Raw genomic sequence first — 26011 nt, 5'->3', positions numbered from 1 at the left:
GGGGGGGGAGCACTGTCGGTTGTCTACACTCAGGGAGTTGTACCACAAATTGCCCATCTTTCAGGCGGGGGGGGGGGGCTTAAATCGCGGCTGCGTCAACAATATCGAAACATTAATCGGCCCCGGTAAAAGCATATAACCATTCCCGGGTGCGTAATCCTGCTGGCTCTATGGCGCTTCCTCGTCATCCTCCCACCACCGCATTCGGGTTGTATAGCCCCGACCTCCGTGTGTCCGCTGTGTCCGCCGCTCGCCGTTCTTCGATCATCAATCGGCCTTCTTGCCGTTGCATTCTTCATTGATGCCACGCAGGCGCTGGACGTCGTGGAGAGGGGGGGAGCCGGTGGACGGGGGAACGCGCTGAAGAACGCTGGGGAAGGTGCCCATACCCCTCCCCCCAATCCGTTTTCGTGCGCCGCCTGAGACTGCTGAGACGTAGGCCACATTGGCAAGTTACTCTTACAGATCCAAAATTATTATTTTTATGCCAGGTTGCTGATAATGCTGATTCGCCCTGCGCACTGCCGTGTAGTTAGACTGTACGGCATGCAAGCGGGTGGGCAGGTTGCCGCCTCGATATCGCGCCGCAAGCAGATGCCATAGGCGATCGAAGGCCAACCTAGTGTTAGTGTTTATTTAACGATTTGATGACGTTGGTATCCCTTTGGGCTTTCATTTCTCACAGACACTCGACTGCTGCCGCGTTCACCGACGGCGGCCCCGCTTCGCCCTGTGCTGCGTTAGCTAGCGCCGGGCGAGGCGACTGAGTGGCGACGCGTAAGTGGCATCCAGTGAGCGAGACTGGTGGAGGGGCGTTTGTGAGAGGTTAGGGACCCGCAAGCACCCGCAAGTGCGCCTGATGATGAACGCGGGCGGGGCGGGGCGGGGCTTGGCAGGCGGGCCTAAAGGCGGGCCGCGCGCGCGCTCACGCACCTCGTCATTCCAGTTCCACCGGGGGCCCGCGGGCGGGGCCCGGTCAGGGCCCGGGCGGGGCAAGGGGGAAGGCCCGCAGAGGTGTCAGTTAGTGCGCAACGCGGGCCGAGGCGGGTGGGGCGGGGTGCGTGCCGCGCGGGCGGGGCGGGGTGGGGTGGGGCGTAGCGATGAATGCCTTCATGTCGTCTGCTGTTTGTGAAGTCTATCGGCGCAGCGCTTCCCGCGCGGATAAGGAAGAGCCAGGGGGGAGAGAGAGTTCAATGGCGAGTGGAGGCCGAAACTCGCTTCGGAAGCGTTGTCCCCGTGTTCCCCTTGAGGTCCCTGCGCACCGCGTTATTGTCTCAGGCCCGGGCCCCTAGCCTAGGCATGTCAAATCAGTGCGGCGAGTTTCGGATTGGAGCACGTCCCCTGGGTCCCGCGAGTAGTCGAGATCGCCCCGAAGTTGCATTCGTGTCTGTTTCACTCAGTGGACGTGTCGCGCAGCTCCCCTGGGAGACACCCTGCTCTCTCTGTTCCGTTGTGTATGTCGCGGATCAGGATCAGCCATGCGCAGCGGCAGGCGACGGCTTGACTCTCATCGACCACTCGCTCGCGTGTTTCTCGTAAAGTTGCGACCAATGCCACCTGCTCACTCCTCACTCCGCGAAAAGGTGCGTGTGAGGAGGCGCGCGGCGCGTGCCTCTACTTTTGCAATTTTTCATTGTGAACTGTTGTGTTTGTAGGCTCAATATGGCGTCTGCGCTGATGTCCACCGTCATGGATGTGGAGTGCTGGCTCGCCTACTCGTGGGTGGATTGTGCCTGTAAGTACCCGCCCCCGCCATATACGCCCGGCTCACGCGACTATCCTGCTTCCGGCTTTCTTTCCCTCCCGAACGTCCTTCGTTACACCTTTCGTATGTCACTAATTCGCGTTACTGAGTCCCCTGCACTGGGTACCGTGGGAGTTCCCCAGAGGATGCATGGGTATGGGTACAGCTCTCCCGATGAGTGCTCATCGTGTGCTGCCGGTGGTCATATGGCATGGGCGCAACAGATTGCTACCACGCGTGCCCACCTTTCTTCCATGTTGGCCGGTGCCATAAGTGTCACGTATCATTATCAATCTTTTCCTGTCTGTTGGCTATACCAGGTGGCTGATTCACGCCGCGCACTTTGTACTATGTAACCCGCCCGCACGGCTCCATCCGGGACTGCATACCTACCAGGCGCAGGGGACCGGCTCCAAGCGTCAACGCGTCGCTCCACCACCGTTGCTGCAGCCACCGCCCAGGGGCCTTGCAAAGGGGTTGTTCGCGGTTTCGCGCGGGCTCCCGCGAGTCCACGGGGGTAATCCGCGAGTCCGCGGATTTAGCTCGCGGGTCCACGGGGGTAGCTCGCGGTCCACGGATCCTGCCACGGGGGTGGCTCGCGTCCGCTGATCCTGCCACGGGGGTAGCTTGCGGTCCGCGAGTCACCCCGTGGACCCGCGAGTCGGTTATAGCGACATGAGCCCCGCGAGATATAAGCCCGGATGACATGAGCCCCGATTGCACCCGACATTGGCCCGAACCCGTACCGGCCGGGGCTCATGTCGTGTGCAATCGGGGCTCATGTCATCCGGGCTTATATCTCGCGGGGCTCATGTCGCTATAACCCGCGAGTCACCCCCCGCGGACCCGCGAGTCACCCCCGCGGACCCGCGAGTTACCCCTCTGGACTCGCGGGAACCAGCGCGAAACAGCGAACAACCCCGACAACCTCTTTCTACGCCCCTGGGCGGTGGCTGCATGAGCAACAGTGGTGGAGCAATGAGTTGGCCGAGTTGGCGCTTGGAGCCGGTCACTTGCGCCTGGTGAGTATGCAGTCCCGGATGGAGCCGTGCGGGGTTGCATAGTACAAAAGTGCGCGGCGAAAATCAGCCACCTAGTAGAATTGACTTACAAAAAGTTATCGGAAAAGTTAAAAATCCAGATTTATGTTTTAACAGTGCACGGGGCTTTTTGACACACCCGCTCTATATGAGTTATTTATGTACTCTTTGAAGCTTTTAAAAAAATGTATTCCTGGCAAATCCTGGCAGTCTAGTATTATTCAGGCACCGCTGTTTTCTTTTTCGAAATTTTATTTTTATTTTGTCTTTTTGTTTCATGTAGAGTTACACTGTAGTGCAGGTTTTTCCTTGTGCGCGCGATACGAGCTGTCACTTGGAATTCCCCCTAGTTCCGCTTTTAGTTGTCTTCTTGGATTGTTAACGACGCCGTTTCCTTTGGGCGGATTCTGCAGGTGAGTGGATTTATCTCTAAGCTAACTGGAATTAAACCTGGAACTAGAATACTGTGTATACGTAGAATTTCTTGCATTTTCAATTTTGCAAATAAAAAGTTCACGATCACATTCCCGAAGCTAAACGTCTTTTCTTACGCGAAAACGCTTTTTTTCACTACCCACAGTCTTATGGGTGCGTTCACGATACTTAAGCTAAGTGGAATTCCTTAAGCGAAACGAAACGCTTGGGCGGATTTCCCATCCTGTATGGAAAAAAGCGCTTGGCGGTTCCCTACGCCAAACGTTTTCGTACAGATCCGAGGCGGCGACCAATCAGAGATCAGAACGGTCCGCGCGATTCCGTTTAGCGTTAGGAGCATCGTGAATGCTCTTCGCGGATGACAAAACACGCTTAGCTTAAGAAAACGCGTTTAGCATACGGGAGGGTGATCGCACTGGAAACGCAATTGTGTGAATGTCGCACACTTGTAGGTGTGTGAGTATCCATTCGCACACTAATGGGGGATAACGTGTGAATTTTTCCTACAAAATTCACACGTTTACTCCCGTAAGTGTACGAATTGATATTCACACACCTGCAAGTGTGCGACATTCACACACTTGCGTTTCTGGTGCGTGAACACGCCTTAATTGGATGACTTCTTTTGTCCATCGGAATCTTAGTCATGGCGGATAGCGGATTCACGGCCCGAGATATTGGGCTTCGTGCCCAGAAGAAGATTTTGAGTCGCATGGCGTCTAAGAATGTTGCTCGGGTGTTCATAGACGACACAACCTCCAGCCTGTTAGACAACCTATACCGCCTCGCCAAAAGCTACGTAAGTCTCTGAACCTGCTCGCCAGAAACCAGCACCTGTAATAAATTTTATCCAACGATAATGATACTAAATAATACAAACTTTGTCGATATTCAGTCGAACAACAAGAAGGAGGCTGAGAAGCTAGTGAAGAATATAATCAAAGTCGTCATCAAGCTAGGCGTCCTGTACCGCAATGGGCAGTTTAGCGCGGACGAGATGAAGTTGGCGGAGAGATTTAAGGTGAGTAAGAGTGGGGCCAACATTGAAATTTGGGGTGTCTGAAAATGTAAACGCCAAAAGGCGTATGTTACAAATGCTATACAGGATCCAGAAAGAAATTTGACGTTCACTTTTGAGACATCTTTTGGCGTATAGATTCTAGACATCTATGCCCATACCATTCCCACCACATCAGAGGCCCTTTGATACACACACTCTGAAAGGCGCTGCTCACGTCCTGTATCGGGTGATTCAGAGAAGACCGAGAAGACGCAGGTGCAGGCGGGTATGCCTACCCGCTCTGCAAGTAATGCGCCATGACCCCTTGGGTAGGCAAGCCGCCCGCACCTGCGTCTTCTCTGAATCACCCGGTACACCCTCACACCTGCATGTTGAAAGCTGGGGTTGTCCTGTGGGCAAAGATGTCTAGAATCTATTTGCCAAAAGATGTCTCAAAAATGTAGGCCTACGCCAAATGTCGCTCTGGATCCTGTTGCATACGCCTTTTGGCGTATACATTTGAGACACCCCCAAATAATAGTGTAAGTATACCATGTGGCTGATTAACCCCGCTCACTTCTGTAGTTATGCTGTACCGCACGCACGAGTGCGGGCGGCTTGCCTACTCTCTCGGCCCGTAAGGCGCCGTATGGGCGATAGGCAAGCCCGCCTGCACTCGTGCGTGCGGTACAGCATAACGTGTGCAACGGATGCCTCACCCACGCCAGTCCCTTGTAGCACCAAACATTCAGACAATGTTCTGAGAACGTTCCTTTGGTTCTCTGAAGGTTCCATAAACGTTAAAAGAACGACATGTGCTACGAGGGGTGTAGCGGGTTGCGGGTTTGCCTGCGAAGTGCGTTGTCCCCTGCAAACCCGTAACACGGTGTCTCCGGTGTGTGAGAGCGAACATAAAAATGTGCGACCAGCCTCGGTTTCATGTCGAACAAACACGAACATACAAAAAATAATTCAAACCGAAAACCTGTAAAAAAAAAATTTTTACAATACAATTGTTCCTAAAGTTCTCTTTTCTCAACTACTTAATAATCATTTAAATGCCGGGCACACAGTGAAGGTCAAATAGGTACCGCTTGTTCATTTACTGGCACCACATTCCCAAATATCTGCCTTGCCTTTTTTAGACTTACTTATTATTACACCTTCGGATATCGTTCGACCACGAACGCTCTCAGACGTCATTTTTCGAACAGCTCGGTGCTCGAACACTTGATGATTGGCCTCAAACAAAATTTTGTGTTCGGTTCGTTCTTGCCTCCTATGCTCTACTCGGCGGGCGCACAGTGCCATTATTGGAGCCGAGCGCCCGCCGAGTCGAGCATAGGCAAGCCCGCTGTACTGGTACGCATATCTGGTTGTGTAGTAAAAGCGTCAGACGGGATGATGATATGGCATAGGGAAGACGTCGACGTCGTTTCGGTATTGTTAAGACATTTTGAGTTGGTCCGCATCCGCAACGCCTGACTGGGCCTTGTGATTCACAGAGCCGTCTGCACGCCGCCGCCATGGCGGCTGTCAGCTTCCATGAGGTCGAGTTCAGCTACGACGTCCACTACCTGCTGTCGGCGCTCAACGACTCCAAAGCCGCCCTGCAGCAGCTCGTCGCCAGTCACCTCACAGACAAGAGTATGACGCGTATCGATCACGTGTTCAGCTTCTTCGCCAACCAGCAGTTCCTGGACGCCATTTTCCGTCGGGACAGCGCACACCGAGAGCACCTGTCCAGACTTGTGCACGACATGAACAAGGCCATGGACGAGGGCTCCGTGTAAGACAGGGGACAGGGACAAAACATTTTGGAAGTTGTAAATATGTAATTACTAAAACGAAAGAAAACAAAATAGAGATTTATATGTATAAAATCAAGAGTTTTATGGGTAATGCAGAAGTAGAGAGGAGAATGGGTGTGAAATGTGGGTAGTTTCAAACTTCTCCCAACTGAGGAAAAGACTAGTCTTTGTTCTGATGTCGTTTTGCATATTCGCTTCATGCAATTAATTTATTATGATTATAATAACCTGTAAAAAGTTTCTACGTTCACAAAGAAACCTTCCAACAGTCGAAGATGATGAATAAATTATATAATAATGAGTACAATGTTGTGATGAAACAAATCTGTAACTGAATTACAGAATTTGTTTTAAATTTCATTAACCACCGAGGATCATGGTTTGATCCCAAGTGGGTAGGCAACCCGCCCGACGCTCGTCCAGACGGTACCCTCGTTATTTTCATTACGGACACTACGCTCCGCGCAGGGAACTCCGTTTGGCGGGGGCCGGGCCTAGCTTGGCGTCCCGGCGGCGTTTGGTCACTGTAAGTCACTTCGCATACTAAGGCTTCCGGCGAAGAGACCTGCGGCCCTAGAGATTTGCTCCTTGGACATAAGAAAAGAATGTAACGGGGCAACACCGTGACTACACCCCACCCTTCTGCTTCGCTAAAGAATAATAAAAACAATAAAAATATGAACAAGCGCAGTTTTTAGCTTGTATTGTTTGTCAAACAGCCTTAAAACTTGACTTTTTGTCATATTGTTTTAAATATATCCACCTCTAGCCCCAATACAGTTAAAGATACGGCGAATCCGAGGGCAGTCCCCGATTCAGAATGTGCTGTGTAAGGGGGTTCCATTTTACGATTGGACGCGTCCTCGTAAGTCTTTAAGTGCAATGTGCTCATTTTCACCGTATTTTCGTCGAAAAAAACACTCTATAACGAGGAAAGATAGTCAAACGGACAAAATTTTCGTCCAAAGGACTCTACTTTCACAAGTTATCCCTTATGAGACCATAAACAAATATTTTTTCCTACTTTTAGAACCAACCCCTATTTTATCCCTTTAGGGGTGGTTGCCAGGATTTGCACCAGGAGTTTCGTTGTCCAGGAGTGACCGGTAGCATACCCTGAAATTTGTAGACCTCTTACACGGACGACGGACAGACGGACACGAGAGCGGTTGCATAAGCCCGCTTTAATGCCTTTTTAAAAGCAGAAGAGCGGCCTGAAAACCCAGTAAAGCAGCTCACACGGTGTGGCCCACCTTCTACTTCGTTATTTCGTGCATGGAATCATGGCTCCATATTGCCTATGACAGAGAAGTCCCTTTAAGTTTCAGCGTCGCGTTTTCGCTTCTACATCTTTTGGCAGTACAACTTGAACTTGTAATAACACACTTACTTAGAAGTTAAAACTTGCTACGCGCCATTTGGGATTACCTCGTGAGGATAGCAGACACACAGTTGTTCACAATATTTTTATGCATAACTATGCAAAGAAAATACAACTGGCTGACAAACATAACAGAGCATCACAGACGAACGAGAAACAATACAGCACTAGCGCTCAGTTGGTTCTGGCCAAATATTTATTAACTGCCACATGAAAATTACATTGAGTCAAGTTCATAGATTGTTAACATGCTTTAAAATACTTACATTTACAGAGATCACAAACAGTATAATAGATAAAACAGTAAAAATAGACATAGAATTACATTGGTTCAATACAATAAAAACTATTCATTATTTTCTATATTTGTACTAAAACACTCATCATACCCATCATCTAAGGTAAATACGAACGGCCTTGTGTGGTGTATGTATGGGCTATTCTGAATTCCTGAGAACACCATTTTCAAGTCAATATGAGCTGATGAACACCACACTTTGACCTCCTCAGAGGCTTATTGTTCTTTTAAGCCAATATCAGTCTAAATTACCTTGCACCTAAAAGAAATAGTCATCATAAAATGCACAAGCACATGAAACATCATTCACCTTAAGAACAGCAACTCTAGTGTTATCAAATACTACAATGCTGAAAATAAAGTAAGCAGTTACGGTACAAAACATATCACTGTTGTCACATTATCATACATGCTCTTAACTTACACACAGCCCTAAAATAATAGATGCAGATAGGTAATACAGTATGCTAAAAACTTAACATTTTTCTTTCAAGCAATATGAAAATACATAACAGCAAATTCACTAGGACCAGTTAACATCAAGTTGATGTTAAATGTAAGCATTTACAAAGAAGAAACTTTAATAAAAGCTATAAACACAACTTACAATATTCATCCTTTACAACTAAATTATTAATTAATAATTATTAAAAAGTTAATATCCCTGCAAATGGAGCTTGAAGGGAAACTCAGATGACTGAGTGACCAGCCATGGCACATTAAATAGTTTATAAAATTCCTAGTGTGAAGGAAGATAGACAAAACAAAAAAAAAATTAAAAAAAAAAAAAAATCAATAAAAATACATTTAAATCATAGCAAAGATGTGGCTGTATTATAATTCACTTTGAAATAAAACCTTAATGGAATGCAAGCAAATTGTGACGGCCACAGTTTTATGACTATTGAGGACTTGAAAGAAATAGATTCGAGGAGACAAAGAGTAGCAGTGCTGGAAAGTTGTTCAGAAATTTCTGTTCAGCTGTTTAGCAAGTCCTTATATCTATGGTAAGATTGCTATCCTAAAATTAGTCTCACAATGCTTTAAAAATTTATAGAGTGGCAGTAAAGAAAATTAAAACAAAACAATAGATGACACAGAACAAGCGATGGTAGAAAGTGATATACAAAGAAAATAAATCTCATTTCTACTTATGTGTCTGAAAGCATAAATTAATCATGTTTCACAATATTGACTTTTGTACAAAATAAACATACAAATCCATAACAATAAATGCCTTCAAGCCTCTGAAGAATAGTGAACACAAAAAGTTAAAAACCAAGTCAACAGATAAAAATATTTGCCTTAATTTGGGCGGAAGGGTGGAGGGTTTAAATAGGGGTCGAAGTTGAAATCCAGAGGGTCGTCAAGAAATTCCATATTGCTAGCGTACTCTATTTCTCCTGTGGCACCCTGAGCACCTGCTCCAGCATAACTGCAGACAGAGAGAATATAAATTAGTTTAGATTAGGGCTTTGGGGATAACTGAAGGATGAGAGTTAAAAAATAAAATTGGGGATGTGTTTGCCATTTAAGATACAGACAAAATAATCATGGTGAAATAATACAATTCTATCACTACACCATTTTACAACTGAAGGGATTAGAGTTAATATATTTGAAGTAAAATTCAAGGGCACACATAGGGTTAGATGTAGGTTGGCAGCTGAACCAGGCCAATTTGGTTCTCCTCGGTCAAGTCACTGCTGGCTGTTCCTAGGCTAAGCGAGTTGAGTGTAGTTGACACATTGGTTAATACTTTTCGTGCGAGGAGTCCTTCCTTCAGGGACCGACCTAAAAGTGTCCCAGTAGTGCCATGAGTCTACTCTACAAATTTCATCAATCTTGTATGAACACTAAATTCATTAAGGTTCTCTTGTGAGTGCACAACAGCAAAAAATAAAAAAAAGGCTATGCAAGGAAAGTGTTGAACTTATTGAAGCATCAAAACTGACGGATTTAGTTGTGCAATTTCAAGAAAAATTAATGTTTCTTCCCTCTCGAACTGTTTGAGAGCAAGACATATGCCCAGCGCCCACGCCAAAAATTGTGTTCAATTATAAAAGTAATGGTTAATAAGCTAATTCACAAAAATATCAAGCAAAAAGACACATTAAGAACATTCCATACAACAAGGGCGACAAAATTTTCTTAACCATGGGTCCGCTTTGCAGTTAACAAGAGTTGTTAATGTTTTTTAAAAAGGAGGAATATGCAGTAAAAAAAGTGTAAATGAAAAAAAAAATGGGGTTGTTGAAGAGTGTCAGCAGCACCCCAACTTGCTCAACCTGCTAAACCTTGGAACAGCCAGCATTGAAAGAGGCTATAATAGGACTACCGAATTTGCCTGGTCTAGGTTTTTCAGGACAACTGGCTCTAACATATAATATATACCATATAACATATACATAATATACAAACACATCGGACCTATTGTCTCCATTCAAAGCTCTTAGTACCCCTCGCGAGAAGGCAAGAGGGCCGCGAGCCTGCATGCGGTACATCTACTAAAGTGCAAGGCATAAAGTGCTCACCTGGTGCAGGATCACCTCAGTACAATAAAAGCACACTCCTCAAAGCAAGTACACACAGAAATGACATGCAGAAGAAGCCAAACTGACACCGCAGTACAAAATGTACATTTGCAAAAAAAATTAACTTTTGGTTTCTAGAAACTAATTGAGTTCAAACTACAGAAAGCAAGGAAATCAAACATTAAAACACAAACTTAGGGTCTACACCAAATATAGAAGTAACACAATACATGCAGCTCAGGTTACTGAAATTTCAGGGTGGTCACACGAATTGAGTTTGACTTATACATGAAGTTTTTCTTAACTCAAATTTCCCCACATCTCAGAGCATTCATAGCCCGAAAATTTCAACCAAGTGGAACAACCGATTGTACTCAGTAATTCAAAAGGCACAACGTTTCCTGATTGCATCTTAATTTGTAAACTTTGTTTTCAACTTCCCTGACAACATCTTCTTTCCCTCGAATTCTCCTAATTTTAATCAACTTATGCGACCACCCTAAAAAAAAAACAGAATGGCAGAACAGAACAGTAGTTCTCATAACAGTACAGATTTAAGTCTTATCAGTTAAAATGTCTAACGTCAACTAACAGGGTTGTTACAGCTTCCAGATTATGAATTTTACTGATTTTACCTGACTTTTTCCTGATCAAAATCCCAAATTTCCCTGACTTTTTAGGCAAATTAGTAGGCAGTAGTCCACAGCTTGAGCGTCAATTTTACCTATTTACTCATTCATTTGCAAGGAGGCAGTCAACTGGAGAAATGTTACTGGCTACTGTTTCAATTTTACTAACTTTCCTGGACCCATTTTCTAATTCCTGACTTTCCCTGACTTTCACGGTCTGTAACAACCCTGACTAAGTTTACATTAAAGTCTTATCTACTTGAGAAGGAAAATGCAGTATGTGCTTGAACTATTAACACTAATTAAGACAACCATGTTCTTCTATTTCTTACTTGAAAGGAAAAATTAAGAAAGAAAATCCGACAATATATGATTAACAATTCATTAAAAGACGTGGTTTGAGGTGAGTAGCAAGATCAGGGTTTTCGAAGACTTAGTACACAATAGAAAAACACATCAGTACTTTGTTATAACTATCGACTACATATGCCGCATTCCACACAAAATGCTGCAGACCAAACAGTTGAACCTCACCTCAGAATCCACTCCAGCTCACTATCAAACACCAAATGGAAACAATCAAGTGATGAGCGACCAAATGGAAACAATCAAATGATGAGTGTATGAAAGAGGGAAAAAAAATACTTCACAGTAATAGAGCATCATAATGGGCAAAGTACATCAAATTAAGAGTGTCTCTTTAAATCTAATTTGAAACAACAAAATTTTTAACATTCCCAACGGTCTGAAAGTGTGCGTCCCTCACTACTTATCCCTAAAGTATTCACTAACACAACTTCATGATATTTGGAGGTCTAACAGTCTAACAAACTGTCACTGTAACAAGCGGCAGTTGTATTCTGAAAGGAAAATTATGATGCTTCTGCATGATATGGGTGATAGGTGCCAAATTACTAATACAAGAAATTGCAGAAGTAGTAAATCTGCAGTTTCAGTCTAATCATAAGATGCTAACCATATGTCTGAATATGCATTACGAATGGTAGATATGTAATCAAGATTGGAAGCTACTACCTATATCAACAGATAATAAAAACAGCATTCAGTAAAAGCAAGCTCTAGGAATGTGAGCGCTAGATTAAATTGCCCAGTAAAAATTAGAAATGATTGTCAGTATGGTTAATGTTGCAGCCCAAAATTAAAGCAGGGAGTAGTAGAAACTGACATCAGTTGAATCTTAAGTTTTATTAACACTCATAAGTCAAAATTCATACAATACTGATAAAAAAAACAATCATCAGTTTCAAAACATTTCATGGATATATAGTAATTGGAACAAAAACATAAATTAAAAAGGCGATTAAAATTGTTTGCAAAAAATGTAACAAAGAATATTACTAAAATTGACAAGACATAAAAACTCTCACTCCCCTTCTATGGGCCTAATTAATATAACAATCAAATGAAGAACGATTGGTAACCATATTTTAAAATACTATTTATACAAAATTACACAATGATAGGAAAAGTAAATGGCCTACCAAAGACCAGACAGGCAGCTAACTGCTGGAGGATGAGCAAGATGGCTAAGAATGATGCATCAAGCCACATCAATGAATTGTAAAAATGGAGTGTTGAATAACATCATTAACATCAGAGCTTATATATACACTGATTAATTACCACGAACTAAAGATCACAGAAAAAGAGAAGGGTAATTAATCTTGGAAAGTCAACAGTAAATTTGAACTGAACCTAAAATGACACTAAAATGACAAATAGTGCTCTAGAGAACACAAAGCAGAGCAGGTATCATGTAACATTGGTCCTAATAATTGAAATAAGAGGTATCTCTAAACTAACATACAAAGAGAAGTTACATGAAGCCAATTCCTTGTCTGTATGATAGATATTGCAAAGCATATGTACTTCGCCTTAGTCTTAATTCTCTTAGTTCACTAATGCATCAAAATGCAATTCATGTCTTACTGAAGTATGTGTAGAGTAACAGCATGGAAAGCCTCAAAGACAATATGAAGCTAGATGACTGTGCAAGCAAATAGAAGAGCAATGCATTGATGAGGATGGGATAAGACATGTGATTACAGGGGAAGACATGCAGCATTCTCTAAACCAGGCCAAGTGAATGATTTGATGATAGTTAACTTGTGAAGTTCCTTGCAAGTAACAGTACTATGCTTTGCAAAAGAACAGACTTGTGCTAAACAACTACCTACATTTTTAAGTACAAAATTGTTTGTAAGTAGCAGATTTTATGGCCCTCAGTAAATCAAATTCCCCAAAATAATGAAGCTAATTTCATGAATAGTTGTGACAGTTCTATTAAATCGAACACTTAGAATGAAATTAGAACCGTAATCACACTAGATCATCGGCAACAGAACAATAGTCTCATGGTGCAACAGAGGTACACAATTTTCAGAACACAAGATCATGGGAAGATATAGTAGGTTTAAGAAAGACTGCATTTTTAAGACATACAATCACCAAACAAAGTATGCCAAGCCTTACAAAAACCTTCCAAAGTCTTTTTTAAAAAGTTGCAAATATTTAAATTAAATATATCCACACAATATGTACAATATAACAAAAGGAAAGAAGAGAATTAGGGACAGATGATTCAATGGAACAATGAAGGAGCATATTAAGACTCACACCACACCATTAAAAAAGACATGGCATTTTCCCATGCAGTTTAACCCAAATTCCCAGTATGAAGATAACAACTAGACATATATAAAAGAGATAGGATGAAAATTTTAAATAGGTATGACGTATAGAGACCGAAATGCAATGAATAGTCAATTTTATAAAATCACGTATATGCCCAAAGCTGTGAGAAGTGTTGGGGAAACTGATCAAAGTCAACTGACCTGGAGACAGAGTCGGACACATGGCTGGCAACAGAAGGAGTGTCTCTCGCTGATCCAGCTTCTGGTGAAGGCGCTTGGAACATTGGAGTATTTGGATAACTAGGAGTAGACTGGCCAGGTCCACCCCAGCCAGGAACATGTGTAACCAAGAATGGTTTGACATAGCCGTTGTTGGAAGTTGGTTGGTTTTCTGCAACAAAGAAATGAGAAAATTGAAATCACCACAGACAAATCAATAAAATTGAGCTTCAGAGAGATTGCAAAGTTTAAGATGTTTAGATTGTTTATATTACCAAGTGGGGTATAGTATTTGCCAAAGGCCTGATCTTTGGGGATATCAGGGTACAAGTGAACAAGATGTTGTAAGTCTGCAATACGATCAGGTAAACTTCTAATGGCAAAATCTTTGCTGGTAAAAGGCTGCAGCATGAAAACTTGGGGACAAACATCTCCATCTGCAAAGGTTACAAACACATGTTTACCATAAGATATTTTAAAATTGCAATCCCAAATGAAATGAAAAAAAACCAACCACCAAGCCAAGCTATTGTAATGCCACCAAGTTCCGAGTCAGAGAACCGGAGGAGGAAAGTGCTTGTAACTCCCGTGGCAATGAGCATATCTTCTGCTTGCTTTTTACGTATAAATCCCAAAATAAGTCTGAAAAGCAACAGAAAGAATGGTTATTAAGAGATGTCAATATATGAAGCAACTCCTGTTCCTATTCAAATCATTCGTAATATGGTTCAGGAATATCTAAGACATTACCCATCTGTCCATGGTTGGCGCAAGTGTTCTCTTGTGAGTTTCACAACAGCATAAAACCACTCCCAAAATGTGAAACTGCGTTCTTGTAATGGCTCCTTACAAAACTGAGACCAAGTCAGCATTTGATTTTGAAAATCCGTCATGTTTGGATTGCTTTAACAGTAAAGAATGCATGGGTTAATTATGACAAAACACAACCTTATCATTAAATTAAATAGAGCAAGTAAATATGAGAGTAACAAACCGAAAGGCCTTTTCAGCCAAGAACCGTAAATTTTCTTCAGTTAGGGGTCGACCAGTGGCATAACGAAATTTCATGTTCAGAGCTTCAGCTACTTGACACCAAGGTACTTTATCAGGTACAGCAAATGGAACACGTCCTGGTTCAGCAAAAGCATTATCCCAGGTGACAGTAGCCCAGGCATGAGGCTCCTGATTGCCATGAACAATGACGACAACAGGAAGAGAAAGCGTCCACACCTGGGAAAAAAAATTAGATAAAAACTACGTACTGTTGTTTTTCAAGTTTTGAGTCCTGTTAATGTTGGTAGGGTACATAGTGAGTGTAAAATACACAATACCTGAAATACCAATTCTCCACCACCAACAGAAAATTGAGACTGGAAGAGCAATGAGAATTTTTCATCCATGACTGATTCTGTACCCTTCTTTTCTGCTCTCTTGATTTTTTTCAGCTGCATGTTCCTACATGTTAAAATCAGATATGACAACATGAGTAAATTCAGGCAACTTATGTACAACAGAGGGAATATGGGTATTTTACCTGAAGCTGACAGACAATTGTCGGGTTGCTTGGTGATATTCCATTGTGCCAGTGTTGTTCAGAATTTCTCCACTGGCTTCTCCTTTTCCAATTTTATCATTTTTAAGAAGAGCATTGGCTTGGGCCTCACTAATAATAGTGACCTTTACCTGAAACAAGCATTACAAAGACAATGATTTTAATGTGCAGCTAATATCAAGAGAACAGCCCATTAAGTAAGTCAATTTAGCAAACCTGAGGGGGTGTCATATGAACATTCAGCTTCCCTCCAACCAGCAAACGAACCGTTGAGGTAAATCGGGTATTTGTTTTCATGACTTGTGGTGGCTGCTTTTCAATAATAAATGTACTGCCGAGTTAAAAATAATTTAGAAATTGAGGAGGAAGAAAACGAAAAACATAAACAGGCTGCAATATACTGTGGATGGAAATCATTACCTGGTGACTAGAGATGATAAAAGCTGAGTGATCTGAATGTTCAGATTTGGCAAGACATCAACAACACCAGGTGGTTCAATAGCTAACTTTTGTTTCAGTCGCTCCACTTCTTTAATCTGTTGGCGATTGTGCCAGATTATTTCAGCCAAACTCTCACACCTGTGAAAAAATACATGAAGAATTAGAGATAGAATAAATTAACCCACAGGACTAAGAAAGAGACATTCAACTTGAACAGGCACGGTTTCGACTTCTGGTGAAGACAGTCTTGGGGACTGTCTAAAAAGTTTAACAATGTGCATCCAGATACAATTCAATCAATAACTAACCAATCCTGGATATTGTCTAGATTGCTGTTGAACTGGGCTCCGTTGCCTGCAAGCTGCTGTTCTCTTTTCCAACGAATTAGTTCTTCATCTAAAACCCGGCACTGCAATGTTACCAGATGTGTGACTGTCTCAGAAAGCTTGTCACCCAACTGAAATCTAAGCCCCAGAAGGCTAGAAACCTATAAGAAACAATGAACAGAATTTTCAGAGCTGTTAAAAATTTTAAGCACATGAAGACACATGATGTGAATGTGTATATCTATCCAACCTTTTGGTTCAAAGTTTGCTCTAATGAATTTTTCTGGCGACTAACTGCCTTCTCTAATTCTACATTTTGCTGGTTGGGCTGCTGCGATTGTAGATGTTGAAGATGTGCTGAACAGAACACATTAAAAGAGAGTAAATTTTGTTTTCCAGTAACCATAACTAATAAGTACCCAGAACTAATAAAATGACAGTATACCATTTAACTTTGTGCATTCATGATAATGAAGAGCAAAGCCTTCTTGCTCTTGCTCCATCTGACGGAGTAGTTTCCCTGTTTCAGAGGTGCGGTGTCGTAAAACGTCAATTTGCTGAGCAATTTCAGCTACTGAGTCTGGCATGAGCCCAGCAGCAGGAGGCACAGATCCTACCGGGACCTTCAGAAAGTAAATAAAAATTTGTTACTAGAGACACATCTGGATTAAGAACATAAAACTCACTAAACAAACAAGGAATTATGGCTTGACTTACATTTTCAACTTGCCGTATCACTTGCAATTCAGCATTCAGGCAGTGTCTCATCAGACGAAACAAGTCCAGAGGACAGCGTGCATACCGTTGCTACAAACAACCCATTGGCTAATTAGAGGTTGATATCATATTAAATTGTAACAGTAAAATTAAGAACATACCTTGAAGAGATTTGCTGAATCCATGAGTTTGTATTTAGTGATAACAAGTTCTTCAGAGTTCATTGAGTTTGCTTTAGTTTCCAACTGTTGAATAAGATCTCCAACTATGCTAGAAGCATACTGCTCATTTTGAGGGTTGTCAATGTCAATGTCCATGCTCCTAAAATTATATTTTAAAATTTGTAAAAACAACTACTTTCATAATGTAGATAGTACTTACATAGAAGTAAAAATAAGCTGCCTCTCGGAGGGCAAGTGCACTTACCACATTTTTTCTTCTATCCATGATGCAAGGAAGTGGCGTACTTCAATAGGGAATCTATCTGTATAGATTGCTCTCACTTGCTGTAGTGCCTCTGGAGGCAGCGACTGAGCCCTGGCCCACAGCGCCATTGGGGACTGGATATCAGATGATTCACTGCCTGTTAGGATAAAATGCAGATGCTTACAGTGAGAAATTTAGTATCAAATGAGTATAGACCTTTTATCCAAAGTGGTTGTTCGGTCGCCCCAAAATCGCAAATTCTTTTCAGCGACAACCTCTTTACTGTGATCAATGTTTGGTATTTTGGCCTCTGTAATCAATGCAAAGAAATCACAAATTTGGAATTTTGATCACGAGAGACACATGAACTAAATTGTGTTTTGTATAACCAACGACTAGAAAGAAAATCGGTTCAAAACTATTAAGCTCTGCTGATAATATGAAAACTTCATTAGCCAATTGAAGTAAAAAGCGAAGAATAAAATCGCTTCAAGGTCAAATGCAATTATAAACTTAAATGGGATCCTATGTACTGCAGCTCATTGCCTCATTTAGCATAAAGTTATAAGAGTAGAAAAAGATGCAGGATAGGAATATGATTTTGTGGATAACATTCAAGAGACAAAATAGAATTACTACAATTTGAGCACCACAACAGTGCTACATGAAAAAAAGCCTAAAACATATTAAAGGAATTCTATCCCAACATGATCTGAAAATAATAGTAGAAGAGAGCAAAGGCATTAGAAAGAACCCCGGAAAAGAAAAGCATCATAGTAAATATCTTTTTTACATAAATTACACACCTGTTGTACTCTAAGGTGTAAGTAAACAATATAGTTTGGTCTCAAGACCAGCAACCTAATTGGGATCCAAATCAGCCCTAACCTATAGGCATTAGGCTGCTGACTCGTTCTGATAAGGTCCTGTATGCCAAGTACTATCTCAAGTGCACCTGCCCCTGTTCAACTATCAACCTGTGCCACAGACTATCGGTGAGCCTACTCACTGTTGTCGCCGTACCGACACGAAGGAAAATTGTTCTCGTTTTTTACTTCAAACATGATATTGTTGAAAAGCAGGCCAAACACAAGCTCCGTGCGTCACAGCACACGGTCTGATCTTGGCACAGGGCTCTGTTGTTTCTTTTCGGAGAATTTACTACATTGCGAGCCCACCCAGAAAGTCCCAAGCCAAGAGAACGGCGCAATATCAGAAATTCGCGATGAACCTAAGCCAGAGAGCATGACGCCCTACACCAAGATTCGAAATGAATTTCCAGAAAACTTACCCAGGACCTTAATGAACCGTAATAATGAAAGCGTCTGAAAATTGGCGTATTTTTCCTACCTTCTATATAAATTACAATGAATCGGTTTCTCGTTTCCAGGAACTGTTGCCATATAAGGATAGGATCTCCAATACTGCCACCCCAGAAGCTTTCGGAGAAAAATGTTTCAAGTATTCAGATTCTTTTACAAAATTCTGGTTCTTTAGAAAAAAAGAGAATTTTGAATGAAATTTGCTTGTAAATCAGGAAAATTGTATTTTACAGGCAGTTTTTTCACATTAATTCGCAACAAACTACTGCTTTTGCTAGCTTTCAACAATTTTGTGTTGTCATTTTCTTTGCCCGTTTTTCATGTGTCTTTTGTTCAAGAGAATGTGGTGGTCATGTAGTCACTGGGCACCCTAACCTACGAGTAGTGTCAACTACGAGACGTATTTCTATTTTTTAGATAAATAAAACAATATATTTTCTTATTGTCATTGCGTGCAGTAAACGTCTGTGGTGAGACATTCTTTTTACCCGAAGAAATAAAATCGTCCGAATCATAAGATAGTTTTGTACACTAAATTTAGGTTGCTCCAAATTTATATTTTGGATGTGGTGCATATTCTCCCATTTATCAGGTGTCTTTCTTATTGCTTCAGGACATTTTGTTTCATCTCTCCATCATGAGCACTTCAAAGCGACAGCAAGATGAACAGCAGATTGACTCGCAACCTATCAAGAAACCGAGGCTTCCTGAATGTGACAGTAATACTGATGCCGATGAAAGTGTCATTGCCAAATCAGTTAAACACGTCAAGTCCAATGACTTAGAAGGAAACCTGCCAGAAGCTGTTCTTGATATTGACATCAAACCCGACCAAGTGAAGGACATCACGTCCAATGACAAAAAAGTGAAACGTCGAAAGGTAGTTCTCTTACTTAGTTATTCAGGATGGGGTTATTTTGGAATGCAAAGGTAATAGAAAGAACAACTTCAATGTTCGGTGAAATGTACATGATTACAATAAGTTCTGATTGTTTACTTTGTCTACATCTAGAAATCCAGATACTAAAACTATTGAAGGAGATCTTCTTCTTGCATTGAAGAATGCAGGAGTTATTACCGATGAACAATATGACAAGCCTCAATTGATGCTGTTTCAGCGAGCTGCACGCACTGACAAAGGCGTTTCAGCTGTGAGACAAGTTGTTTCTCTTAAACTTCGTGAGTAGCTTGTAGTAACATACCATTCCAGTGGGATAGTTTGCATTTGTGACTATATCTCATAATATATTGTTTAATTTCAGCTGAAGAGACTGACATAAATGCTATAAATAAAAATCTTCCTCCACAAATTAGAGTTGTTTCAATGAAACGAACCACCAAAGGATTTAACTCGAAAGTCAACTGTGATGCTCGTACATATTCATATGTTCTGCCTACTTTTGCATTCATGCCTCCTGGTGGGGAGCTAGAGGATTCCTTCCGAATCTCCAAAGAAATTATTGAAAGGGTCAACCAAGTTCTCAAAAACTATGTTGGGACTCATAATTTCCACAATTTTACTCTGAAAAAGTAAGTGTAATGCATGTTGAAGTAATATTCTGTTAGTAGCAAGATAGTACATTTTTATATTGATATTTTTTTAAATATCAGAGGCTTTAAAGATGCAAGTGCAAAGCGGTTTATGCATAGCTTTACATGTGGAGAGCCATTTGTACGAGACAACAAAGAGTACATAATCTTAACTGTGAAAGGTAATTGGATTTGTCTACCAAGAGTTGTAACTTAATTTTTGCATTTTAAAATGTTATCTCAACTATCAATTGTTTAGGTCAAAGTTTTATGCAGCACCACATCCGAAAAATGATTGGTCTTGCCATAGCAATTCTACGGGGTTACACAGTAGAGGGAACTATACAGAAGGCATTCTGTAGTGACCCAATCGATATTCCCAAAGCTCCAGGATTGGGACTGATGTTGGAGGAAGTAGGAGTGACTTCTCTTTCTGCCTCTCACTAATAACTTCAAGTTCTCTCCTTGAGTGTAACATTTTATTCCTCATTCTTCAGGTTCATTATGAAGCTTACAATAGACGTTATGGTAGTGATGGAGTCCATGAAAAATTGGACTGGTCAAAACATGAAGAGTTTATTAATGACTTCAAGGAAAAATTTATTTTACAAAACATTCTCAAGACTGAGGAAGAAGAAAAATCGTATCCTTTTAATTGTCATTTGTTACCAAGATTTCTGTCACCCGTTAATTATTTTATTCCTTAACTGTAGACAGAATGCTGTCATGGATGGCTACACTTTCAGGACATAGCTATTCTCTAAGAGAAGACAGACCCCCAACATGTATCCAGGTGCCTGATAAATCAAGTGTTCAGGCTGAAAATGAAGAGAGCCCAACAGAGCAGGAAAGTATATCTGAAAATGATGTCAAAATATTCAAAAAATTGCCACTCTCCAGCGAAACAGACCCTGATCAATCAATAAATGTTTCTGGATAGAAGGTGTAAACTGCAGTAAAGTGTGACAATATTATTTCAAATTGAATCTTTATTAGCATAAGAATGCAGTACTAATAAAAAAGTAAAAATATAAAAGAACAGAATCAAAAGAATAAATGAAATGAGCATTTGGAACAGTTATAATATAGTTTGTGAACCTTCCTCCTTTCGCAATGCAATAAACCGTTTCATATCCCAAGTCTTGTGACTAGGGGCACAAGCAGAATTCATCACACACAGAACTGTAGTGCCTGGATTATATTTCATGTCTTTAAGGAGCTGGAACAGAACAATGAGTAATAACAGTTTTAAATAACCAGCAAAATTTGCTTAGGCAAGGTGCCCCATTTGTGCAGTAACTTTTATTTTGGTTATGTTGTGCCGCATGCAGACCACATGCCCAAATGTAGTCTGGCGACAATACCTTGCGGTACAGTTTAGCCAAAATAAGAAAGGACTGGGCAATGGGACACTCTGTAGTAGGTAGATAAATGGATAGTGGTGGTAGTAGTAGTGCTAGTAATTTACCTTGGGGGTAAGAAGAAAGTATTGAGGAGTACCAGGGCGGCTGGTGCTACGTAACAATAGTTCATATACCCTGCGCTCATTAATTGCATCCATACCCTAGAAATAAGTTTCAAATCATTAGTCCCTCTTACCTACATTAAAAACTACTAAAAGTGCATTTATTTACCTGATTAATTTCATCCACAAGCCGAAAGGGTGCAGGCGTTAACTCCTGAAGGGAAAGCATGAAAATTGCAGTTGACACTGCCCTTTCACCACCACTCTGAGTGTGAGCATTGAGGTCTTGGAGCTCTTCTGAATCTCTAAACTTGACACGCACTCTTAGCCCATAATTATCATAATCATGCTGTAAATAGAACAAAAAGAAAATGTCTTGACAGTTTGCAAACCTATAATAGGAGTAAGCCCATAGAAGTGGATCTGTACTAACATCACTATTTCCTGTGAACAATTCCACTGAACCTGCACACTTCATCTCAGCAAAATATCTACTGAAATTTGCAGAAATGGTGTCCACTAACTCATTGAGCTCTCTCTTCCACTCATTTTCACGTGTTTCCATATTTGCAGTTATGCTGGCTACTTCAGCTTCTTTGGAGGCAATACTCTTGGTGAGGATTTCTAACATCCTTACATGTCCTTCAAAGATTCTAATCTGGTCCTAAGATGGATAGAGTGCAGGTTAAAGGTTAGTACAAAAAGCAGAACATATGTAAAATAAATTCAGGAAAGTATATAAGTATTGCACTTACAGCATCATCTCCCCCACCAAGCATTGCTGCATGAGCTAATTTATCCTCAATATGGTTCTCTAGTTCTTCAACAGAGTTTGGAAGGGTGGCAAAAATTTGTTCATTTTCTTCCCACAACTTAGTAACCTGTTTCTTGTGTGTCCTCGTTATTTCAGTAAGACAATCTTGCGCTTCCTTGCGTCTATCTGCCAATGCGTTACTTATAGCTTCCAAATTTTTCTGGCAAAAGAATTACATAAGCAAATTATACAATTATATTTTAACAACAAGTTTTAGATTAAAACCATGAATAGCTGTACTACCTTAGCTACTTCCAAAGCTTCTTGCTCAGCAGAGCACAAACGTTGAGAGCTGTTCTTGAGGGCCTTTGCATTCGCAACTTCAAACTCCAAAGTCTGACTTTCAATTACAAGATTATCAAGATCTTTTAGGGCTTGAAAGAAAGGCTCATGCTGACTGGCCAGTTTCAAAACTGCATCCTGAAATGAAACTTATGATTTACTTCACAATACTTGAAATTTGTTTCACAGCAACATCATACTTGAAAAAAAAGGAAAAACAGAAAATTAGGTATGCTCACTCTTATTCGTTTTGCAAACTCCACTTTAATCATTTCAGGGTCCACCCTGTTTCTCATAATTCCTAGCAATTCTCTTTCTTTTTGCGCGAGATGGAATTTCATAGTTTTGAGAGTTGTCTGGGAAGTTTCCAGTTTGGCAGCCTCATCTCTCATTAGTTGTCTGTGTCTTCCTAATTTGTTTATTTCTTCTTGTTCCTTGGCAATTTCACTTTCTTTGAAAACAATTGTGTTATTTATTTGTTCAGCCCTACCAAGAGAGTGGGATGTAAAATTATTAGTTACATATGCTATCAGTAACTCCAGGATTCAGAATGATCAGTGTATGAAATTGAGCTAATTACCTCATCCGTAATGCATCTTCATCAACATCATTAATATTCGATTTGAAAAATCTGGCATGTCCTATAGGATCTGAGTTGTACATTAAGCCATTGCCGAAGCGAGATTTGGTGTGACCTTTACTGTAATCACCTGTGAAACAAAACAAAAATACAAATCTTGATTAATAATCTTGCCGCAACAAGTCCACCATAACATTTCCAAACAAACACACAAAGCAACATGTTTTAGAATTCAAAATTCTTAAGTTCACTAACCAGCATAGTACTTTTGCAGTGAATCTGCATCAACATCTCCACGAGATACAGGAATATTGTTAAACCGTTTCCTTTGGCAGAGGAAATTTAACAAGGTGCTTGGTCCTTTAACATAATCTATCAAGTAACCTTCAAATCCTTGATATTGACGCCTGCAATTAATATTTCAATGTTAATAGAACTAATATTCTAAAACAAGTTTATTAAAAAAATGCATTCAATACATCTAAACCTTACTTAAGGTTCTCTAAAGGAATTTGAGGTCCAGGTGGTGGTCCCGCTGCAGGATCAGCTTGAAGTACATTCACCTTCAATCCCATTCTTTTCCTGCAGTTATCTACAATAATTTTAGTATCCTCTGCTGATTCACATACAAAAGCAATTAAATCATTGTAGCCAATAGCCGTCTCCACATATCTAGCAAACTTGGGGTTGACATCTAATTCTACAATCATTGGTAGATACACTGGTTTCTCAAATTTGTTCCTATTTTCTTCAACCCATTTAGCTGCCTGATAGGCATTATGATTGGCGTCTTGAAGAACTCTCATTCGCATTTCTCTTTGATTCTCTACAACTCCAAGTTCTCTATTCACATTAGAAAGATCTGTTTTTAGCTCAGAAATTTCATACGCAATGTTAGACTTCTTTAATGAAGTTCTGTCAATCTTTTCACGTATTTTGGCTATATCCTCTTTCAATTTCGCTATCTTTGATGCAATTTCCTGAGCAGGCATTCGCTCTTGCGCTTCTATATCATTCCGAAGCTTACTAATGGACTGTTTAGCATCATCTTCTTTCTGCTGTTGAGATTCAGTGGATTTAAGTTGTTTTTCCCTGTCTACTTCAAGCCCAAGAATATCATCACGCCCATTTTCAAGATCATTTCTTATATCAGATACTTTCTTCATTTGCATACGGATTCTCTTCTCCATGCCACTCTGTCTGTTTTTGGTACTTCTGAACTTTTCTTCAGCTTCTGCAATTTTTTGTTTAAAGGGCTCAATTTGAGCATCAATTCTTTTTACTTCTGTCTCTGCATTTTTCTTCATTTCCTTGTAACGGTCTGCTTCATCCTTCTTGGCCTTATACTGCAAAATGCTTAACTTCAACTTGCTAACATTGGCTTGTTCCTCGATATCTCTTCTTTTAGTTATTTTTTCAACTGCGCCCTTCAGCCTGTTATAGTGACCTTGCTCAGTTTCAAATTTCCTCTTTTCCCCTTCAATTTGACTTTTGAGATTATTCTGATTTCTTTGGAGAGCTTTGAGTTTAGAGTGAATGTCAGCCATAGCTTCTTTACCAATAGCTTTTTGGGTTTCAGCAAGAAGCTCTTGCCTATTCAGTTTAGCAAAATCCTGCACCCTGTCTTGAGCAAGGACTTGGCAAAGGTTGTCAACTTGTATGTTTAGTGCTTTTGTTTCAGTTTCAATATCTTTAGCACTAACTTGTCTTCCATTCAGGTGCCAAATACTTTTCCCACTTTTATGAATGGTTCGTTTAATAACAGTATTTTTTCTTTGGCGTAATAGCTCTATTTCAATTTCAGCTTCTTGGCGTTGGTTTTTAATAAAATCCTGGATCTGAAATGAGAAAACAATTGAATTTGAAAGGAATTCAACGCAAAAATATTCAAGTTAGAGCAATAGCAGCAATTAGCTCACCTGTGCTTGAGGTTTGCCCAAGAGAGAGGGCTTTCCGCCAAGTCCAAGAACAATGGCACTGAGAATTGTAGATTTTCCTGTCCCATTAGGACCAATGACAACATTCAGGGACTCTCCAGGAATACATTCAACGCTGTCGTAGGTACTAAAGAGAAAGTTTCTATAATTAGCTTGTATAACTAATAGCATATAATGAGTTGATCAAATAATTGCCAAAAATGGCATGAAGAAAAAAAACTTTTACCGAAGCACTTACATGAAATCCTTCATCCTTATCTTTACAATGCTTCCTTCCCTTCGTCTGACCTCTTCTGTCTCCATTTCATCATGGTCATCGGCATTGTCATGTTCATGATGCCCATTCAGAACCCCTCTAGCCATTGTGAGAGCTAAGTCGTGTGCCAAGTTTAACAAGGAACAAGATGAACACCATGCGAACCTGAGAACACAGAGCACTCAAGATACCACGAAAGATCGGGGCCAGTCCGAATTCTCAAAAATATCGACGAGTTCAATCCTTTTTTGCCCTCAGTTTCTCTCGGGAATGTGTACAAATTTTCAAACCATGGACGGGAGAACCGCACACTTTTCCTTACAGCAGTTTCTACAATGACACAAACAACACAGGTTCAAACTTAAACCCGAAACCCGGTCTCCACTGCTTATTGCTGAGCTGAACCATTGAACGATCAACAACTATTATGTTCAAGAGCGTTTTGATCCTCCTAATCTTACCTGAACAACGCAACCTTCTACGCACCATCAAAAGAAGATACGACCGCCACTCGCGGAAACGCGGGAATACACTGGCTGTTAGACTTAGCACATGTAAGATACCAAACTCAGTCGGGGAAAAATGAGGAGGAAATGGTTTGGTTTCAGAGACGTCTGT

At 41.1% G+C, this 26011-nt stretch overlaps 4 protein-coding genes across 14 annotated transcripts in view; 2 read left to right on the top strand and 2 right to left on the bottom strand.

Annotated features, from left to right (window-relative positions):
* Positions 1-6757, top strand: part of LOC113201729 (tumor necrosis factor alpha-induced protein 8-like protein) — a 9023-nt gene extending 2266 nt beyond the window's left edge. The window contains exons 2-6 of one of the 3 annotated variants that reach the window (XM_026415609.2): positions 1656-1735; positions 3068-3197; positions 3864-4018; positions 4115-4240; positions 5725-6757. In XM_026415609.2, coding sequence (XP_026271394.1) covers positions 3866-4018; positions 4115-4240; positions 5725-6012 — 567 coding nt within the window. In that variant the 5' untranslated portion in view covers positions 1656-1735; positions 3068-3197; positions 3864-3865 and the 3' untranslated portion in view covers positions 6013-6757. Of the gene's footprint in view, positions 1-1182; positions 1584-1655; positions 1736-3067; positions 3198-3863; positions 4019-4114; positions 4241-5724 lie in introns of those variants that run through there. The other 2 variants (XM_052269202.1, XM_052269201.1) reach the window with 2 other exon arrangements.
* Positions 6758-7589: 832 nt separating this feature from the next.
* LOC113201738 (signal transducer and activator of transcription 5B) lies at positions 7590-18693 on the bottom strand. Of its 5 annotated transcripts, none has more exons than XM_026415628.2 (18): positions 18558-18693; positions 17208-17364; positions 16943-17102; positions 16782-16871; positions 16510-16687; positions 16315-16421; positions 16047-16225; positions 15718-15876; positions 15514-15628; positions 15280-15428; positions 15077-15200; positions 14740-14975; positions 14496-14648; positions 14260-14387; positions 14021-14182; positions 13728-13917; positions 11407-11427; positions 7590-9144 (listed from the first exon to the last, which is right to left on the bottom strand). In XM_026415628.2, exons 2-18 carry the CDS (start codon positions 17333-17335, stop codon positions 9015-9017), a joined length of 2409 nt encoding a protein of 802 aa, XP_026271413.1. In that variant the 5' UTR covers positions 17336-17364; positions 18558-18693; the 3' UTR covers positions 7590-9014. The 5 variants fall into 5 exon arrangements, with proteins under 5 accessions (XP_026271413.1, XP_026271411.1, XP_026271409.1 ...); XM_026415626.2 differs by having other exon boundaries at positions 18499-18596; XM_026415624.2 differs by lacking the exon at positions 18558-18693 and adding an exon at positions 18217-18366.
* On the top strand, positions 18098-21134 carry LOC113201740 (pseudouridylate synthase 1 homolog). 3 transcript variants are annotated; one of them, XM_026415629.2, is made up of 9 exons: positions 18439-18516; positions 18598-18668; positions 19143-19459; positions 19542-19708; positions 19792-20059; positions 20141-20241; positions 20319-20473; positions 20557-20702; positions 20777-21134. In XM_026415629.2, the coding sequence occupies exons 2-9, from the start codon at positions 18660-18662 to the stop codon at positions 20997-20999; spliced, it is 1386 nt and encodes a 461-aa protein (XP_026271414.1). In that variant the 5' UTR covers positions 18439-18516; positions 18598-18659; the 3' UTR covers positions 21000-21134. The 3 variants fall into 3 exon arrangements, with proteins under 3 accessions (XP_052125160.1, XP_026271414.1, XP_026271415.1); XM_052269200.1 differs by lacking the exons at positions 18439-18516; positions 18598-18668 and adding an exon at positions 18098-18202; XM_026415630.2 differs by lacking the exons at positions 18439-18516; positions 18598-18668 and adding an exon at positions 18837-18999.
* Positions 21031-26010, bottom strand: LOC113201737 (structural maintenance of chromosomes protein 5). 3 transcript variants are annotated; one of them, XM_026415622.2, is made up of 13 exons: positions 25855-26010; positions 25376-25558; positions 25120-25264; positions 23693-25038; positions 23456-23607; positions 23201-23330; positions 22860-23106; positions 22582-22758; positions 22280-22498; positions 21958-22188; positions 21694-21873; positions 21528-21623; positions 21031-21278 (listed from the first exon to the last, which is right to left on the bottom strand). In XM_026415622.2, the coding sequence occupies exons 2-13, from the start codon at positions 25498-25500 to the stop codon at positions 21138-21140; spliced, it is 3189 nt and encodes a 1062-aa protein (XP_026271407.1). In that variant the 5' UTR covers positions 25501-25558; positions 25855-26010; the 3' UTR covers positions 21031-21137. The 3 variants fall into 3 exon arrangements, with proteins under 3 accessions (XP_026271407.1, XP_026271408.1, XP_052125159.1); XM_026415623.2 differs by having other exon boundaries at positions 25880-25989; XM_052269199.1 differs by lacking the exon at positions 25855-26010 and adding an exon at positions 25761-25816.
* Between the last annotated feature and the right edge of the window lies 1 nt (position 26011).

Source organism: Frankliniella occidentalis, unplaced genomic scaffold (assembly GCF_000697945.3).
Source record: "Frankliniella occidentalis isolate FOCC.00 unplaced genomic scaffold, Focc_3.1 Scaffold85, whole genome shotgun sequence".
NCBI lineage: Eukaryota > Metazoa > Arthropoda > Insecta > Thysanoptera > Thripidae > Frankliniella > Frankliniella occidentalis.
This window is presented reverse-complemented; position numbering and strand designations above follow the sequence as displayed.

What these genes read in the sequence shown, in the direction of transcription:
- LOC113201738 (XM_026415624.2), bottom strand. Translation starts at nt 18,271, where the DNA reads ATGTTTGAAGTAAAAAACGAGAACAATTTTCCTTCGTGTCGGTACGGC. An exon ending in TGATACGGCAAGTTGAAAAT is followed by an intron (nt 16,688 to 16,781) that starts GTAAGTCAAGCC and finishes TACTTTCTGAAG; the next exon opens with GTCCCGGTAGGATCTGTGCC. An exon ending in GAGCTGGAGTGGATTCTGAG is followed by an intron (nt 9,145 to 11,406) that starts GTGAGGTTCAAC and finishes CTCTGTCTGCAG; the next exon opens with TTATGCTGGAGCAGGTGCTC.
- LOC113201740 (XM_026415629.2), top strand. An exon ending in GGTTATTTTGGAATGCAAAG is followed by an intron (nt 19,460 to 19,541) that starts GTAATAGAAAGA and finishes GTCTACATCTAG; the next exon opens with AAATCCAGATACTAAAACTA. An exon ending in ACTGAGGAAGAAGAAAAATC is followed by an intron (nt 20,703 to 20,776) that starts GTATCCTTTTAA and finishes AACTGTAGACAG; the next exon opens with AATGCTGTCATGGATGGCTA.
- LOC113201737 (XM_052269199.1), bottom strand. Translation starts at nt 25,801, where the DNA reads ATGGTTCAGCTCAGCAATAAGCAGTGGAGACCGGGTTTCGG. An exon ending in CAGTGGAGACCGGGTTTCGG is followed by an intron (nt 25,559 to 25,760) that starts GTTTAAGTTTGA and finishes CTGTGTTCTCAG; the next exon opens with GTTCGCATGGTGTTCATCTT. An exon ending in ATTCCTTTAGAGAACCTTAA is followed by an intron (nt 23,608 to 23,692) that starts GTAAGGTTTAGA and finishes TATTAATTGCAG; the next exon opens with GCGTCAATATCAAGGATTTG.